Source organism: Sorex araneus, chromosome 3, assembly GCF_027595985.1.
Source record: "Sorex araneus isolate mSorAra2 chromosome 3, mSorAra2.pri, whole genome shotgun sequence".
Classification (NCBI taxonomy): domain Eukaryota; kingdom Metazoa; phylum Chordata; class Mammalia; order Eulipotyphla; family Soricidae; genus Sorex; species Sorex araneus.
This window is the reverse complement of record NC_073304.1, coordinates 44799106-44818805: the sequence shown is the minus strand read 5'-3', so window position 1 is coordinate 44818805 and position 19700 is coordinate 44799106. Positions and strand designations below refer to the sequence as shown.

The 19700-nt window shown below is 45.4% G+C and overlaps 1 protein-coding gene across 1 annotated transcript; it reads left to right on the top strand.

Annotated features, from left to right (window-relative positions):
• Positions 1–4736: 4736 nt before the first annotated feature.
• Positions 4737–18949, top strand: LGALS3 (galectin 3). The gene is made up of 6 exons (XM_004601762.2): positions 4737–4870; positions 12563–12584; positions 13178–13585; positions 14600–14688; positions 15681–15846; positions 18547–18949. The coding sequence occupies exons 2-6, from the start codon at positions 12567–12569 to the stop codon at positions 18700–18702; spliced, it is 837 nt and encodes a 278-aa protein (XP_004601819.2). The 5' UTR covers positions 4737–4870; positions 12563–12566; the 3' UTR covers positions 18703–18949.
• Positions 18950–19700: the final 751 nt, after the last annotated feature.

Here is a 19700-nt window from a genome sequence, read left to right as displayed (position 1 = left end):
CAAAAGAGATCATTCTATATTTATCCCTTTCCTTCTGACTGATGTTACTCACCATGATACGGTTCCATGATATCCTCTAGTTCAATCCGTGTTGCTGCAAACTGCATAATTTCACTTTTTCTTAGACTTACATAGTATTCCATTGTGACCACAACTTTTTTTTTCTTTTTGGGTCACACCCAGCGATGCACAGGGGTTACTCCTGGCTCTGCACTCAGGAATTACTCCTGGCAGTGCTCAGAGGACCATATGGAATGCTGGGATTTGAACCCGGGTCAGTTGCAACAACTTCTTGACTTAGTTAGGCATTTGGGGTGTTTCCATATTTGGCTATTATACTAAGTGTGGTGATGGACTTAAGTGTATGTATATTTACTTGAATTAATGTTTTTGTGTATGGGGGATAGATGCCAAGAAGTGATATCACTGGGTTGTACGGAAGTTCTATTCCTATGTTTTGGATATAGATCTCTGTATATTGCTTTCCAGAAGGCTGAACCTGCCAGCCATGGATGAGGGATCTTTTATCACTACACCCCAACAATGACTGTTTCCAGACTTTTTGATAGGGGCAATGGTTGAAGTTAACTTCCATATTTTTGCATTTGTTTCCTTCCTTAGGGTTTTATTTGCTTGTTTTACTCTTGGGGCTGCACCTGAGGTGCTCAGGACCTACTCATGACTTTATGCTCAGGGTAACTCCTGGGAGTGCTCAGGAGACTACATGCAGTGCCAAGGATTAAACTGTGGTTAGCCACTTGTAAGACAAGCACCTTACCCACTATAGTAGCTCTCCAGCCCCCTTTCTTTGGTTTCCTTAGTAATATATAGCTTTGTCACATATTGTTTGTCCTCTGACATCACAGATAATCATGTAGTCCTCATTTGAATCACCTTATCTAACCTTGAAGTCCATAGAACATTTTGCAGCCCACTGGGAAGCATAGATTTTTTTAACTTATTTTATTAGAGCTATGGAACTAGATAAAGACCCACATGGCTAAAACATACATAAATTTGTTATACAAAAAGTAACTTGAACCTTTCGTTAATTTTCATCTTTCACTCACATTACATCAGAGGCGAACTGTGTACAGTTCCACACATGCATTTTCCGTGTGGGTCTGGGGAATAAACTCAGTCACCACATGTAATGGTCTCCCTACGGGATAGCCTGGATACCAGTGGCCAGACTTCCTTCATCTCACTGAGGTTACGAACCAGCCTTTAGACTCAGGCTCTTGCAAGAACAAGACTTTTCTTGCAGTGTCTTTCTGCTCCATGAGACCTAATAGACCCCTGTGGTAAGCTCTGTCAACTGGTGTGGGGACCCCAGCCTAAGGGAGCGTCTTCCAGGTTCTTGGGAGTGTCCAGGAGCTCCCTGACGGAACTCCTGGAGATGTCGCTTGTGATTCCCCCCAGTGAGAAGCTCATGTCTGTCCCACCAGGACTCTGCTCTGAAAATACAATGGGTGTGTACAGAACAGAAAAAACAAGTGCTTTGCACTCCACAACTACATCTTGTTATTTGAGTCTCAGAGCAACTTCTCTCAAAACGTTCACCAAAAAAAACTGCCCATTCCAGAGTAAAATGACTGTGCACTAAGGTTGCTTCACATACGTATTGCCTCACATCTTTTTTTTTTCTTTGTGGTGAGAATATTTAGGACCTACTCTCCTAGCAACTTTCAAGTATACAGCACCTTCTTGTGAATTCAGGCTGTACTTTAGATTCCTAAACTGATTCATCTTATAACTTTTTTGTATCCCTTTGGTCAACGCTCTTCATTTTCCCCACACCACTACCTCCACCCCCCCTCCACATCACCCCACCTTCAAACAACATCCCATTTTTCTTCTATTAGTTCTGCTTTTTTTTTCAGGGGTTACCATGAAATGAGATCATGTGGCATGTCTTTCTCTGACATTTCATTCTGCCTAATGCCCTCAAGGTCTACCCATGTTGTCACAAAGCACTAGGATTTTCTCTTTTTTTCTTTTCTGGCTGATTAATATTCTAGAGTGTGCTTATGTAATATCTTCTTTATTCTTCATCTGTCAACAGACCCTTAGGTGGTTTCCATACCCTGCCTATGGTAAATACTTCACTGCTTCGATGAACACGGGGGTGGCAGATACTTCCTTCCTCATGCTTGGTGATGCCATTTGCTTTGGATTTGGACACAGATTAGGGTTGCAGGATCATATGTTCATTCTCTTTGTCATTTCTTTTTTTTTTTTTTTTTTTTTTTTTTGCTTTTTGGGTCATACCTGGCGATGCACAGGGGTTACTCCTGGCTTTGCACTCAGGAATTACCCCGGCGGTGCTCAGGGGACCATATGGGATGCTGGGATTCGAACCCGGGTCGGCCGCGTGCAAGGCAAACGCCTTACCCGCTGTGCTATTGCTCCAGCCCCTCTTTGTCATTTCTTGAGGAACCTCCATATCGGTTTCCTTAGTGGCTACAACAAGAAACATTCTCACAGTGTGCAGGGTTCCATTTTCTCCACATCCTCCTCAGCATTTAACCGTTGTCTTTTTTTGTAATAGTCATTCTAATAGGCATGAGCTAATAACTCATTAAAGCTTCAATTTGCATTGTCATAATAATTAGTGATGTTGAGAACTTTTTGTTTACCTACTGGCCATATATTTCTTCTTTGGGGAAAAAATTCAATTCATGTTCTTTGTCCACTTAAGATTTTGTTTTTGTTTGGGGGCCACACCCAAAAGGACTGGGAGTACAACTCCTGGCAGTGCTTTGAGGACCATCTTAGGTGTTAGGGATTGAACCTGGGTTGGCTGCACGCAAGGCAAGTGCTCTACCTGCTGTACTATTGCTCCAGCCCAAGTGTTACAAATTTCTCATATATTTTGGAGACTAACCCTTATCAGAAACATGGTTTGCAAATGTTTTCATAAATTTTATCTTCTCATTTTGTTGGTCACTTTTGGTTTGATGTAGTGTCACTTGATTATTTTTGCTTTCACTTCTTGTGCTTTGATGTCAGTTCCAAAAAAAAAAAAAACTGCTGCCAAAACACTAAATGCTTGAAACTGCATGAAGAAAAACTTTGTAAATTGCAAATTTTTTTAAATAAAAATTTTTTAAATAACATGAAAAAAAATTTTAAAGTGTTAAAGAATCTTTCCCCCGTATTTTCTTCTAGGAGCTTTACATAAAGTTCAGGTCTTAAACATGTCGACTTATGTCTTTAATCTATTCTTATTTTTTCACGCACTACCGGTAGGTAGTTTCTGAAAAAAAGAAATTGATTAAAATTGTTACAAAATATTAAAGAATACTACTTAGAGTATCCTGCCCGCAGGGCAGAGCCTGGCAAGCTACCCGTGGCGAATTTGATATGCCTAAAACAGTAACAAGTCTCACAATGGAGACGACGTTACTGGTGCCCTCTCGAGCAAATCGATGAACAATGGGAGGACAGTGCTACAGTGCTACCGGTAGGGTAGTACACTACCAGCTGTACAATCTCTCCTGCCTCTCGAATTAGTTCTTTTTTGTTTGGTTGGTTGGTTGGGTTTTGTTTTTGTTTTTGTTTTTGTTTTGCTTTTTGGGTCACACCTGGCGATGCACAGAGACTACTCCTGGCTTTCCACTCCTGGCGGTGCTCAGGGGACCATATGGGATGCTGGGAATCGAAGCCGGGTCAGCCGCGTGTAAGGCAAACGCCTTCCCCGTTGTGCTATTGCTCCAGCCCCTTGAATTAGTTTTTTGCCAGTGCTTATCTGAGCTTAAGGAAAAACCTTCCTTAACCACTTTACCCAGGGATTACCTAGATAAATACGACGAAACATGGTCATCTTTCTGGGAAGCAGCTCTTTGATGCACAGCCTTTCTTCGAGTCTATTCTGGTCCTTTCGTGCGCTTGCCAAAGGAACTTCCATCTCAAACAGCTCGGTTCATCAGGAGTCGCCCTGATCGTGGAGAAGACAAGACTTGAGACTAAGAGCCTTGTTCCTAGTAGCAAGATTTTCTTTTCTTTTCTTTTTTCTCTTCTGGCTGATTAATATTCCAGAGTGAGGTTTATTTACTCGGTAAGCATTTACTGAGCACGTACAGCTGCTAAAGGTCTCATGGAAGCAGCGGGTCTCACACCTTGGTGCAGGGGGGCCAAGGACGTGGGCACGACCCCGCGGCGCCTCGAGAGCCAGACAGGGCACTCGGTGCCCGCGGGGAAGGCTGTTTGATCGTGTCCCAAGGCGCAGCTGCAGCAAGTGTGAGCGCAGCCCCGAGACCCGCGGGACCCTCAGAAACTCCACGAGCGCAAGGCCTCCTCCGAAAAGAGTACAGCGGGGAGGGCGCTTGCCTTGCACGCGGCCGGTAGGGTGGGGTTCGAGCCCCGATATCCCTTCTGGTTTGCCGAGTCCACCAGGAGTGACCCCTGAGCGCAGACCAGGAGTCAGCCCTGAGCACCCGCCAGGTGTCAACCCCAAACTAAAGCAAACAGCAAAACCTCTAGGAAGCAGCCCGTGCTGCGCTGCCGCACCTCGCTGAGACTGGGGAGAGGGCGGTGACCACGGCCACTCCCCAGCGCTGCGGCGGCTGTCCACGGGACCCCCACCCCTAGAGGCGGCAGGGACGGTGGGGAGTCCTGCCGGCTCCCAACGCTCGCTTTCCCGAGCATCGCTTGCGCTCCCGGGACTCGGGCGCCGCCGTCTCAGGGGATGTCCAGGAGCCCCCAGCCCGCGGCCCGGGGTGCGGCCTGGGTGTGGACTGGGGCGGCCCCGCCCCGGGAGAGGCGGGTCGGGCAGCGGGTATTTGAGGCTTGCGCCACCACCCCGCAGGCACCGCCGCACCTCGCCAGGAGCCTCCTAGGAACGAGCGAGCAGCGACTTAGCACCCAGGTGAAGAGCGCGGGCGCGGGATGGCTGGACGCGGGGGGCGAGGGTCTGACTCCGGGTACTGCGCGCGGCGCGCGGCTATTTTGGGGAGCATAAGTGGGGCCCGGGCGCTGCGGGATCGCGAGCACCGAGAGCGCCTCCCACCCCCGAAGTGAATGCGGCGCTGTCCGCACCGTCTCCGCAGAGACCCCTCTACCTTTGACCCCTGGACACCCCTTAGTTCGTTCAGAGGGTGCGGGAACAGCAACACCAGGCCCGCGGACTTCGGGGCTTAGTGTGCGTTTTCGCCAGCTACGGAGAAGGAGGCGGGAGGCGCAGCCACCTGCGTGCCGCGTCTCCCAGCCCCCTTCGGGCAGGTCCACAGGTCGCGGAAAGTGGACGCTCTCCTAAACCCCGGGTCTGCTCTTCCTTGGTGGTGGGGCGCACGTACCTGTCCCGAACCCTTCCCCGGGCAGAGCTGAGGGTTAGAGAGGAGTAGGGGGGATTTGGGGAAGTGCCCTTGAAGGATGGTTTCTGTGGGCCAGGGGCCGAGAGCCGGTCGTAGGCACGGGAGGGGAATGAGCCCCAAGAACAGCCACAAGCAGGGGGGCTGCCAGCCCCAAGACCTGAGTGGGCATGTGCCTGGCTGGGCAAAAAACCGCAAACCCGGAGCGTTTGCAAAGGACTGACTCATCTCTGCCTAAATTGGCTAACCCGGGCCTTAGGCATGTCAGATGTGTGCGGAGGAGGCCGGTGGGGTGCGGCCGAAAGTGGGTATAGTACGTATGCCCAGCCCTAGCTTGAGGGCTGGGCCGTTCTCCAAACGGGCTTGAAGTTTTGTTATGAATTAGCAGCTGCTTACAATAAACCCTTTTCCAAGCGTTCCACTCAAAGGTCAGGGAGCTTAACCTACACTTCCAGGGGCCTCCGAAGTATAAGGAGGAGACTGTGGCTTAGCCCCTGGAAGTGAATCATGTCAGTTCTGGACACGAGGGTGGCTAAAGGGACGGTGATACTTGGAACTTGTTTGTTCCGAGTGTTTTTCTAGGATGCAGGAAAAATTCTGGAGGACTGACTCAGTTCATTTGAAAGAAAGGGTCAAATCAGTACCTCATAAGGTCCTTTGAGCTGGTCCGGAGCTGCGAAAGAGTGATTCTTGAGTGCAGCTAGGTAAGCCCTGAGCACCACCCCCTGATGTGGCCCCCAAACAAAACAAACAAAAGACAAAATAGTGATGGGCACCCCCCCAAGAGAACATTTACCACCTATCAAAATTCTGACTTATTTGCATTGTGCCTATCAAGTTTCATACCTAGAAATTGTGTTTCTGAAAGTTAAAGTTTCATAATAAAATGTATTGTTTTCCATGCATCTCCTCTTCAGATACTGACTTTGAACTCTTAACAGCAAGGACTTTCATTCTCTTGATGGAGGTGCCTTATCCTGGACTTTAGGGGTATTGAAGCTGCTTCTTAAATGCTTGGTGTCCGAGGGTGCCCATTTAGTATCAGCACTCACTCCATATTCTGGGGAGATGTTTGATGGGGGTTCTTGAATGTTCTCAGCTTTGAAGGGAAAGAAGTTGCTTCACTGGTTATATAGTAGCAGAAGAAAGGAAGCATTTGAGGGGCTGGAGTGATAGCATAGTGGGTAGAGCGTTTGCCTTGCACACGGCCAACCCGGTTTGATTCCCAGCATCCCATATGGTCCCCCAGCACAACCTAGGAGTAATTCCTGAGTGCAGAGCCAGGAGTACCCCTGTGCAATTCCGGGTGTGACCCAAAGAGAAAAAAAGGAAAAGAAAAGGAAGGAAGTATATGATCTGATTGGCTCCCCAGATCTCATTTTCATTAGAACAGGCACATCTTGCTCTGTTGAAGTCGCCTTCATAAGTGCTGTTTCTCTCTGCTACATGGAAGGACCTTTTATTTATTGCTAACAGGTTGGGAAGCTAATGTTGGTCCCACCTATAATTTAGGCCACCATTTGCTTAGATACCTCATTAGCTGGACTCCAAAGCTTAACTGCTGCAGAGACCAATATAGTATAACTGAAGAATCTTCCTTTGACCTTAAATACTAATTGGCATCTAAAGTTGAGACTTAAGGTAACTGATGTGAATACCCACTTCTCTTTTCCTGTGATCCTTGGGACACAGGATACCGGGTGGCACTTGACATCTGGTGCCTGAGCTTACTCTCATTAAATTCTGAGTAGTAAGCCTGTCAGGGCAGTCTTTGGTGTATCCCAGCTTACTCTTGACTAAGTATCATATGTTCACGCTTAACTGGATCAACTTTTCCACAGGGGAAAAAAATCCAGCAGTTGCAAGACAGAAAGAAATGTTACCTTCTAGAAGCCGGGGTGCTATGATAAGAAAGCCAGAAAGCAAACTTAGAAAGGACCTGTTCCCTTATTCAAGCATAGCAACTTAGGAGGGACCTGTTCCTTTCTTCCTGCTCAGCATATCACTGAATTTGACTTTGCAGCCGGCTTTTCTCAAACCCTGTTATGGGCTTCAGTAAGGGCAGGAAGTTCCTCAGGTCTTTGGAGAGAAGATGGGCAGTGCACTGGGGTTCTGAGGAAATTCATTCATTAGCCACTTTCCTTCCAGCACATATAAAGGTCGGGCCCTTTGTAAGCAGAAACTTCAGTAATGCTGCTGGGGACCTGGGCAACAGGGTTAATGACAAGGTGGAACTTTGTGGATAGTCACTTTATTAAAGGGAGAGCTGCCAGTTAACAGCCAGTGGAAGTAATCTGAGTCATGTTCCTTGTCCTAGAGTGACACTGAACTGCTTCCTGTAAGTTTTTGTTTTTTGTTTAAAATGTGAAAACTCAGGGCAGTCTGGTAGTGTCTCTCTGTCCCTCATTTTCCATCTCTTTCTTATCTCTCGTGTTACTTGTATTCAGCATATCTTTGCTGGCTCTTCAAAATTTCTAGGCGAATAATGAAAAAGAAAATATTTGTCCAAATAGAGGTGGCCTTTTTTTTTTTCAAATTCTAGGATTGCAAGTCTTGGTTAAAACAACAACCAAGAAAACAAACATTGGTTATGATTCTTTACAAAAAATTGATGGCAAGGAGTTGACATAAGAACAATACCTACGCAATTTTTAGAAAAGTACACTTTATTGGCTTAAATGTGGTTATAATTAGCAAAGTGACTATGCACAATGGCATCCTTATATTAAATATCGTCGGGCAATGAGTCACCCAGCTAGTTTTCTGACAAAAACATGATCTTTGAAAAAAATTGTTTGCAATTTCAGCATGTTATGTAGTTCCTAATGAGTAAGCTGGAGGAGAATTAGTTTCTAAGTGAAACAGTGCTTTCAGAGGAATGTAATTTAAAATGTCAGAGTGTGAAGTTTTGTATTAGTGTTGAATAGCCAGGACACTTGGACCTCAGCCCTTGGCCTGCCAATGTTGGAATAACTTTGGGCCATCACTTTAGCATTCTGAGCTTCAATTCCTCACCTCTGAAATGAGGAATATTAATTTCCTTTTCAATCTCATAAGATTATACTCAGAAACCAAACAGAGATGTGTAACTACTTTGTAAGTTGACAAGCACCACCAAGTACAGGGCATCATTAATCTAATGGACTTGTCTCATGTGTCACAACACAATCTAAACTGTCATCTGAGGTGTCACACAAAGCAAACTGGGGAAAAAAGTAAAAGTTCTTTTCTGTCTCTAGGGTGGTTGGATTGAATTAAAAAGTAAATTAAATATACTTGGCGAGATCCCCATGGCATATTCATATGCCAAAACCAGTAACAATGATGAGGCTCATTCCCCTGACCCTGATAGAGCCTCCAATGCAGCACTGTTGGGAAGGACGAATAAAGAGAGGCTTCTAAAATCTCAGGGCTAGGACAAATGGAGACGTTACTGAGACTGCTTGAGAAAATTAATGATCAATGGGATGATGATGATGATGATGATGATGATGATGAAATATACTTTGCACAGGGAATTTGGAAAGAACCAATATTATATTTGGAAGTGTCCCCTTTCTCTGAGCCTCTGCATATAATTAGCCTTTATTGTTTATTGCCCTTTTTTTTAAAACCATATCCTGCAGTGATCAGGACTTAATTCTTGGCACTTAGGGGTCATTCTTGGGGGTCCTCTAGGGATCATATGGGTTGCCAGGGATTGAACTTAGGTCAGCTGCATGCAAGACAAGCACCTTACCATCAATACTATCTCTCTAGCCCTATAATTAGCCTTTAAACATAGTTTGATTGGAGTTATGTTAATGAGGCAGCAGTACAGATTTTAGCTCGTTTTATAATTGAAACTACTTTGTTTTATTAATTCATCAATACTTTCATGTAGGGAAATGCATGCTAATCATCCTGGATGTCAAACCAGGAGTGCTTTTGTCCTTTCTTCATCCTAAGGCATGGTGAGGATGGGGATGTTTGGCATTGGATTTTTTTTTTAGTTGATATAATGGGGAGAGGGTGGGTTCTGCTGCTGGTAGTGTCTTGTAAAGTGAGTCATGCTGCTAAACACCCTGCAGCATACCCCTATGGGGAGTATCCCACCTAACATGAAGTGGTGCTGAGGCTGGAGATAAGCTCCTATGGAGTAGGGATAGCTTAAGAAGTGCCACACCTACCAGGTGATCATTGGATGCAGAGGATGGTTGTGGAAGAAGAAGCTGTGGAATCAAGGACCTGAGCTTGATAACCTGTGGGTTATTCAAAAGTCTTTCTTACTGGCATTGAAAATGAGAAGCTTTCTTTTCTTGAATTAAAACTCTGTTTTTTTTTTCCTTTCTGGTCTCCTCTTCCTCTTGTAATCCAGTTTTCTTGGTGGTGACAGCCTTTCAGGGAAGGAGGTGCAAGCAAGATTTAGCTTTTGCTTTAGAAGGTCATCCTATATAATAAATGCAATGGTACAGCAGGCAGGAGCAATAGTGAAGTGAGCACTACTACATGTACTTGCCTTGCATGTGGCTAACCTGGTTCCAATCCCCAGAACCTCATGTAGTCCCTGAGCCCCACCAGGTGATCCCTGAGTGTCAACCCAGGAATAAGTCCTAAAGATCACTGGGTGTGGCCACAAAACTAACTGAACTGAGCAAACAAAAAACCACACAGTGAGTTTCATCCCTGCTGGGCCACAATGGAGCATTACCAGGCTCATTGCCAGCAACTTCCTGTGTTGGCAGATAAGCATCAGGATAACCAATGCCGCTTCCAAAGAACCTGATAAAAACCAGGTTAAAGAAGTATGTGCAGGATGGGAGAGTTAGCTCAACAAGCTGAGAACATGCTTTGCATGAAGGTCTGGACCTGGGCTCCATCCCAGTTCCCAAGGACTGCTGAGGGTCATGCCTGAGCACTGAGTCAAGAGTAAACCCTCAGCACACTGGATAAAGATCAGGAAAAACAAACAAGGGCCAGAGAGATGGTATCGTGGGTACTATCTCAGGGCACTTGCTTTGCACACAGCTAAACCAGGTTCAGTCCCTGGCATCATGTATGGTTCCTTGAGACCTGCCAGGAGTGATCCCTGAGCACAAGGCAAGGAATAAAACCTGAGCACAGCGGGGTGGTGTGGCTCAAAAACAAAACAAGCACAGAAAACAAATGTGGGGGAAAACAAAACAGAGAGAGAGAGAGAGAGAGAGAGAGAGAGAGAGAGAGAGAGAGAGAGAGAGAGAATGGGCTGGCAATGTTTAACTGTGATTTTAACAAAATGGGCTATAATGCCCTGTATGTGCGAATGAGGCCAGATTAAGTCCTGAGGGAGATGATAATAAATTTTTCACCCAAACAATTTGATGTTTACATTTTCAGGGTCTACCAAGTAGTTGGTTTCTTGCATCCCTTGAGGGCAATATTAACTCTTAATTGAGAATCACTCACAAAGGGCAAATCAAGGAAAAGGCTATTCGAGTTAGAGTGCAGGGGAGATTCCACTTAGGGTGCAGGTTAATTTGATCACATCACTGAGTTCCTGAGCTGAGAGAAGGCGCTTCAGGCCTGAGCGGTGCAGAGCTCTTCCCTGTGGCCGGATGTGGGGAATGGGGAGGCCTCTTTTAAGGCTGCTTTAAGTAAGGCAAAACCTTTGGTAGCATCCTATGAAATAGATAAACTTTTGTTATTCTGCTGAAGAATTTATTTGTCATAGGAGCAATAGCACAGCAGGTAGGGCATTTGCCATCTTTTTTTCCCCTCAAAGCAAGTATCTTGTACATGTCTTTTTCTGTTGTTCCACATCCAGATCTCACTCACCTTGGAGAATTTGTTTAACTGACCTTGTCCCTTCCCTCGTGATGGCAGCCTCCCAGGTGTGGCTTTCTATGACAAACAGTCAGGCTTATAACATCATGCATGCAGGATCATGTGGGATTTCTGCCAGCCCATGAGTCTTTTGGCTGTACAGGTCTCGGCCTGTCATTCTCCACTCCCAACCAGGCAGAGCAGGTGCCAGTGAAGGAGTAAACATCGGCAGTAACAATGTCTGGGGCAGTGTCCTTAATGGCTCAGCTGTAGGTCACCAGCACTGCTTTTCTGCTAAAACTCAACTAAGAGTGTGAGCTCTCAGTGGGAAAAGAAGAGAAGGTGGGCCATAGTACAAAAGGAATACAGGGAGGCTGAAGAGATAACACAGTGGGTAAAAAATTTGCCTTGCACGTGGCTAACCTGGATTTAATCCCCAGCATCCCCTATGGTCCCTGAGGACCACTGGGAGTGATCCCTGAGTGCACAGCCAAAAGGAAGCCCTGAACACTTCTGGGTGTGGACCCCAAACAAACAAACAAACAAAAAAAGTGTATGCGAGCACACACACACACATACCCCATTCCTACACTTAGCTGTTCTGATGATGGGGTTGCACACTTGGTTGTGTTGCACCATCCAGCCTGTTCTTTACATGGTGTCAGAGAGCTCCATGGCTGTATACCTTGCAGTACTCAGGGACCAGGTGTTTCCAGGGATCAACCCCAGGCCCTGTGCATGCCAAGCATGTGCAAAGTCTTCTGTGCTATTGCTCTGGTCTTTCTATTTGCATTTTTAAAAAACCCAATCAAAAGGCAGAACATTTTCGGGGCTGGAGCAATAGCACAGCAGGTAGGGCATTTGCCTTGCACACGGCCAAACTGGGTTCAAATCCCAGCATCCCATATGGTCCCCTGAGCATCGCCAGGAGTAATTCCTAAGTGCATGAGCCAAGAGTAACCCCTCTGCAACGCCACGTGTGACCCAAGAAGAAAGGAAATAAAAAGGCAGAACATTTTCTTCCTTGTTCTCTCCCCTACCCTGTATGTCATGGACGCTGTGCCCAGGATTCAGAACAGAGAATCAGTGTGATTAGAGTTTAAAAGCTGAGTATTAAACATATTTGGGGCTCTAGGTGCCCACACCTTGCCCTTTGATGAAACTTGTTTGTGGTTCTGCACTGAAGCTTCAGGTGCATTTCCCAGTAGATGGGCTTGTGTGGATTGACCATCCCAGTGTTTCTCAACCGGCATAGTCCAGGGGGGCCATGGTGAAAGTGTGTAAATGTGGGACTGTGGCCCAAGACTCAGAGCCAACCAGTAGGCCAGAGTGCCACAAAAAGGAAGAAGGTCAGACGGGGGTACAGAGGGGAAATGACTGAGAAACACTGGTCTTCACCATGACCTGTTCATAGTAATCAGCACAATCCTTCAGGCTCAAGAAAATAACCTATTTTTTTTTTCTTTTAGGAAAATGGCAGACAGTTTTTCGGTAAGTGCTTGAGGGCTGGTTTTGGTTATTGGTACCCACTTCCTCACAGACAGAGATTTTTGTTTTGAGCCCTACACTGTCCCCACTAACTCCCAGCCCTGCTTTCCTTTGGCCTCACCCATGTGAAAAGGGCCGCTGAGCTGGAGTCCTATTTTTTCCGTCAGGCTCTGCAAGAGCTGGGTAGAGAAGCCTGGGGTTGACCCTCAGTGACCTAGCTGCAAAGCTGGTTGGTATGACTGAGAAATTCTTGGAGCCCCATCATCACACCAGGATCTAGTTTTGATTCTTCCCTGCCTCTCCTGAGGCACACGCTTCTCCATTGTGGTAGCTGGCACCTGACGCCAACCATAGACAAAAGGCATCCCTCCATGCTCTGAGATGATGGGAGGCAACAATGAAATGGTCACACCTACATCATCCCAACTGAAGTCTCACTTTAGTTTTTGGAAGTGAGTAGGAGGAATTTGGTGTGAACATGAATTTCCTCCTTGTACCAGGCCTTTCTGCCCCTCAGATCACAGCCTCCTGTTATTCTTTGAGATTCGGTACGTATGACTATTTTTCATCTTATAATTGTTCTTCTTTCTTTCCAGCTTAATGATGCTGTATCTGGGTCTGGAAACCCGAACCCTCAAGGATGGCCTGGTGCCTGGGGAAACCAGCCTGGTGGAACTGCCTATCCTGGGGCCTACCCTGGGCAGGCACCGCCCGGGGCCTACCCTGGGCAGGCACCCCCTGGGGCCTACCCTGGACAGGCACCCCCTGGGGCTTACCCTGGACAGGCACCACCCGGGGCCTACCCTGGACAGGCACCGCCTGGGGCTTACCCTGGCGCAACAGCACCTGCTTACCCTGGATCAAACACACCAGGTGCCTACCCTGGGCAGCCGGGTGGACCAGGCGCCTATCCTCCTTCTGGACAGCCCAGTGCTCCTGGACAACCCAGCGCTCCTGGCGCTTACCCTGCTGCCGGCCCCTATGGAACCCCAGCTGGACCGATGGTAAGACGAACTAGTCATTTCCTGTTCTCGCTTCTGGCCAGGACAAAGCTAACACAGGATGCAGCGTGCTTCTGGAGCACACTGCCACCCCACCGCGGGGCTCTGGCTGGGGGCCAGCTCCTGGCACCCGTCTGCTTCTGGCCTCACGGAAACGGGAACCTTAAATTGTGCTCTGAGTCACATGCCAAGGACTAGCTGCGGTGTGTTTTAGTCCCCTAGACAAAAGTGCCAGTGGATATTGAGTTTAGTAACAACAAGTCTCACAATGGAGACATTGCTGGTGCCCGCTGGAGCAAATCGATGAACAACGGGATGACAGTGCTACAGTGCTATAATGTGTAAAAAAGGAAGCTAATGCAGGAGTTGGGGAAACGGTGCAGTGGGTAGGGTGCTTGCCTTGCATGTCGTCAAACCTGGTTCTACCCCTGTCATCTCCCAGGGTCCCCTGAGCCCCGTCAGGAGTGATTCCTGAGTGAGGAGCCAGCTGTAAACCCAAAATCAAACCAAAAAAAAAAAAAAAACCAATGCACACCCTAAAGACATAGGATAAAGCAGTTTTATAGATGCGGAGTTAATGTCATAGTAACGGGGGAATTGGGGTTATAGTCAATAAAGGCTGCGTACAGACCCTGTGCTAACAGTGGGCTCCTACGTGGCTGGTCTCACTGAGCCCCGTCACTACCTATGGGACATGGGATAGTAGGAGCAGGAGCTGTGACTCAGTGGTTGAGTACATTGCATATAGGTGAGGCCCAGGGTTCCAGCCCTGGCACTGCAGGGCTCCACTCCCTAACACCTGGATGTCCTTCCCCCATCCACCCAGAGCAACAATACTAGATACTTTTATTATTCTCCCCATTTACCCAGGACCGATTTCTGAACACAGAGCCAGGTGTGGTCATACCCCCCCACACCAGCCGCCACAAAAAAGTGACTGAACTTTAGCAACAACTTTTGCTTCTCTCCTAGACAACTTGACTTTCTATTGACACGGTTATATTTTTTCCTCCCCAGACTGTGCCCTATGACCTGCCTCTGCCTACAGGCGTCATGCCCCGCATGCTGATAACCATTATGGGTACGGTCAAGCCCAATGCAAACAGGTGAGAGCAAAGTGGACACGCTTGACACACTTGTGGATTGCTATTGGACTAAAGGATGATCCATATACATTGAATTTTTCAAATTACATATTTAGAATCTTAGTAACACCACAATAAGAGGTTAATCCAGATCATTATCTATCGCCACCAATGCAACAAGGTTTCCCCACACGAAATCTTATGCTTCCCCCACAACCAGAAGGCAGCAGACTTTTACTTAGTGAGGACCCTTAGGAAAGCAGAAAACCCCTTCTGTTGGTTCTTCCTGTCAGTGAAAGGCTTTGAATGAGAGAGCTGCAGAGCCTTTGTAATGGTATGTTCACACATTCGAATGCCTGAGCCATAGAGTCCCTAAAAAACCAAGCGGGCACTTTCTGTCTAGGTGCCTATCAAAAGTTACCATCCTGGGCCAGAGAGAAAGAATCCAGGGGGTAAGGTGCTTGCCTTGCAGACTCACCCCAGTTCACACCTGGGCACGACATGATTCCCCTGAGCACCACCAGGATTGACTCCTGCACAGAGACAGGAGTCTTCCCTAAGCACTGCTAGATGGCCCCCAAAACCTCTTACTCCAAAAACTCTCTCCAAAAGAATGTGGCCAAAGATGAGGTAAAAAAAATTAACACATTTATCTTGCCTTTTTTTTCTTTAAAAAAAAGCAATGAGGAAAAGTAGTGTATAACATTTATTATATTAAATCGATGAACAACGGGACAACAGTACAGTGCAATAATGAACATGCATTACTGGCTCATGAGCAGAAAAACAAGAAAGGGTTGGAGGTGGGGGATGGGAAAGCCCAGAATGATGCTACTGCATTGACTTCTCCCAGCTGATTTTCCAGTTAGAACTCATTTTCTGGTTCTCTACTTTCTGTTGAGAAAAATGCCTTGTATTTTATAATCTGCTCTTTAGAAAATGATGTTTGATACTTAGTATACTGTTGTGTGGCCTGAATCGTTTCATTAACTCTGACCTTGGGTTTAAAACAGAATTGCTTTAGATTTCAAGAGAGGGAATGACGTGGCCTTCCACTTTAACCCCCGCTTCAATGAGGACAACAGGAGAGTCATCGTTTGCAACACAAAGATGGATAATCTCTGGGGAAAGGAAGAGAGACAGTCGACTTTCCCTTTTGAAAGTGGCAAACCATTCAAAGTAAGCTACTGGTTTTATACATTGATGGTGTATATGTGCTCATGGGGAATTATAAAGATTTAGCTCATTACTCTGGAATCTTCGTGCAGCTGAAATGAATTTTCATCTGCTCTCCTGCCACACCAAACCAGCACGGCTCCTTCCCCATCCCAGGAGGGCACCCTCCCTAGTTCCATTCAAGTACTGCTATGCCTTAGTGCTCTTCTTGGTTCAAGATTTCCTAGAAATAAGAAAAATAAAATTTAAATTAAAAAGAAGAAAGCCTTTAAAAAAATTTATAAAGTAGTTCACAATATTTGATTACATTTAATATTCAAACACCAATCCCATCAACATTCCACCTTCCCACCACCATATTTTGAGTTTTTCCATCATGAGCCCCAGTCCCTGCCCCAGAGTAGAATCAAAATTATATTTCCCTCTAAGGTTGGTGGTCTCCTACTTTGGATTCCATCAATGTGGTGTGCTGCTCTTTCAGTATTGGTAGGGTGTGTCCTATGAAATGTGTGGCCGCAAATGCAGCCGAGCAGTCCAGGAACAGGTTCACTCATGATGAGACTCAGCCTAAGCATGTGGAGAGCGACCATGAGCATGGCAGCAGTTGAGTTCTGGAGATTTTTGGCTGCTGGGGCTGGGTCCCTTGGGAAGGGGAGGGGTCTCATCTACCCCTCCTCTGGGGTGCCCTGAGTGAAACAGCAAAAAGTAGAAAGTCTTTATGATATATTTGTTCCTTAAAGCAACTTGGCAATCAGAATCAGAGAGGTAACAGGAGTTATGGCATCTTCCTTATTTGTCATCAACCTCAGTTTAATCCCCCATATCACATATAGATCCCTGAGCCCCACAAAAAGGGATCCCTGAGTACAGAGCCAGGAGTAAGCCCCTGAATGTAACTCCTCTCTCCCTAATTAATAAACAAGGTAAAAAAAATCATGGCAATCAAAATAATTTTTAAGTTATAAAATCCATATACTTTTTTGTGAAAGGAAAATCTTAGATTTTTTTTCTTTTTGGGTCACACCTAGCGATGCACAGGGGTTACTCCTGGCTCTGCACTCAGGAACCACCCCTGGCGGTGCCCAGGTGACCATATGGGATGCTGGGATTTGAACCTGGGTTGGCTGCGTGCAAGGCAAACACCCTACCCGCTGTGCTATCGCTCCAGCCCCAAAAATCTTAGATTTTTAAATAAAACTTTCATCATTTTATCCTTCCTGCATCTTCATAAAATTTTCAAAAGTGAACCTTTCCAATATTTTTTTATGACCTATGACATGCTTCATAAGCATTGCTTCAACAAATATCTATTAGGTCTATGTTATTGGGTTAGAACTGATTAGAAAGCGAACATTAAAACTGTTATAGTGAACAAAACACTTGGTGGACATAATTCCCACAGAATATGATTAACAGTGTTCCATTTTCTAGGTCTATGGTAAGTTAACTGATGCCCTACTGATGAAAACTTGAAGTATGAACAAATTCTAAACAAATTAAAAATGAAGGAGCTAATTTTACTAAAACCACCTATCCATGTAAATATTTGCTTCCAAAATATTTTATCCAAAGAACATGCTTGTTTAAACGTTAGATCAAATATCACAAAACAGCTTCTTCCAAAAGGTTATATGAACTAGAAGAGCATATCAACATTACCCTTGTCCATCCAAAATTATTTTCATAAAATCTGCCAGTTTCAGGTGATTCCTTTTCCCCCATAATTTTATTTTTTACTGAAGTAACATCACATTATGTCATATAAACTTCAGGTGTACATCACTTTGATGTGGGTGGGGGGTTGGGGCTACTCCCTGCTCTGTGCTCAGGGGTTAGTCCTGGTGGTATCTGGAGGATCTTGTGGTGGCATGATCAGAACCAGGGTCAGCTGCACACAAGGCAAGTGACTTACCATTGTATGAGCGCTCCACCCATCAGGTGTACATTGTTTTTAAATCAATGTCTGCCTATAATACATTATAACCATTAAAATTCCCAAACCTTGGTTACATTTGCTTTCAAATCGCTTTCTAAGACCACAAGCCTAATTTCTCATTCATGCACATTACTAAATGCTTTTCTACTATGAAAAATAGGCAATCCTACGTATTAGGAATAAACTTTTACATTTAATTGAACTTTTTTTTTTTTTTTGCTTTTTGGGTCTCACCCGGTGATGCACAGGGGTTACTCCTGGCTTTGCACTCAGGAGTTACTCCTGGCGGTGCTCAGGGGACCATATGGGATGCTGGGGATCGAACTCAGATCGGCCGCGTGCAAGGCAAACGCCCTACCCGCTGTGCTATCGCTCCAGCCCCCATTTAATTGAACTTTTAATACATCAAAATATCTCCTAATTGAACTATCTGTAGTTTAAAAATCTTCACTAGTTCTGTTGCCACAATCTATGGCATTTACTGGGTCATAGACCATCTCTGAATTTTTGGGAAATTTTTTTTTCTCCAGTTGGGGATTCCTACTTTAATTTTCAGGATTTTTAGGGAACAAGTAATCTTTTCCTTAATGGCTTCACTTGTATAGCCTTCTAACAATTTTATCTTTTAAGTCTTTGAATCATCTGGAGTTTCTGTTGTTGATTTACTTTTTCTGGACTTTAATATGTTTACAAATGATCAAATGAAATGTTTGCTCTATTGAGCCATCTCAGATGTTTCTAACGGTTTTCTGAATATGCCATTTCAGATCCAAGTACTGGTTGAAAACGACCACTTTAAGGTGGCTGTCAATGATGCTCACTTGTTGCAGTACAATCATCGGATGAGAAACCTCAATGAAATCAACAAACTGGGCATTTCTGGTGACATTGACCTCACCAGTGCTTCGCATGCTATGATATAATCTTAAGGGGGTGAATACTTAAAAAACGTAAAACTTACACATGTAATGTTCACTGTGAGTGAAATATTGTATGCTTATCCATTGAAATTTTTCTTATAAATCATCCATTTAATAAATACTTATTGTTTGGTTTTATTTTATTTTTGGGTCACACCAGCTGTGCTCAGGGTTTACTCCTGATGTATTTGGGGGACCATATGGGAATCAAACTTGGGTCGGCTGTGAGGAAGGCAAGGGCCCATCCCATTGTAACATCTCTCTAGCCTAAATATTCTAAGAGCTACCTGTCTTGATGTGGCATTTGAGGCAGTTTATTCTAGGTAACACACAATGGATACAATGGAAAAGGAAGCATGTGAGAGTATCACCACATTGAGGTCTCCAGATGTTTTATTTGTTAAAATATTTTAAGGAAAGAAGTAGGGGTTGGTCAGGCATAGCCCAGACTGCAGCGCTCACCCTACAGATGTGAGGCTGTTTCCTACCTGCTGCCTCACGTACTTGGTGTCTGACCCTGGTGTCTTGACTGAGATCTGGGCACCACCAGCAATGTCCTGTTGTGCTAGCAGTGCATGGTGGCCAGGAGCGTGGCCCCGGTCAGCATGTGTGAAAGCACAGCCATAGGAGCATAACCCATGGAGAACCCAACCCTGACCACGGAAACATCAGAAGGAAGGGAGTGGGGGAAATAAGAGAACCATGACCTGCAGTGGGTCAGTCTTACAGGGTGTTATAAAAACTAGGAGATGTGATGATTAAACCATTTCCCCATTTTCTTGAAAAATTTTATTTCTAAGGGGCTGGGGACATGGCTCTGTGATAGAGCACTTACTCAACCCCTCAAACAACATAAGAAAAAAAATGGGACAAGACAGACTGTATTTGGGAAATGAAAAAATCGGGAAAAAAAATGTACCATCAATGATTTACTCTGCAGGATTCAGTCACTGTTGGGATTCTACTTCTTGACTCCTTTAAAATCCTATTTTATCTCTTTA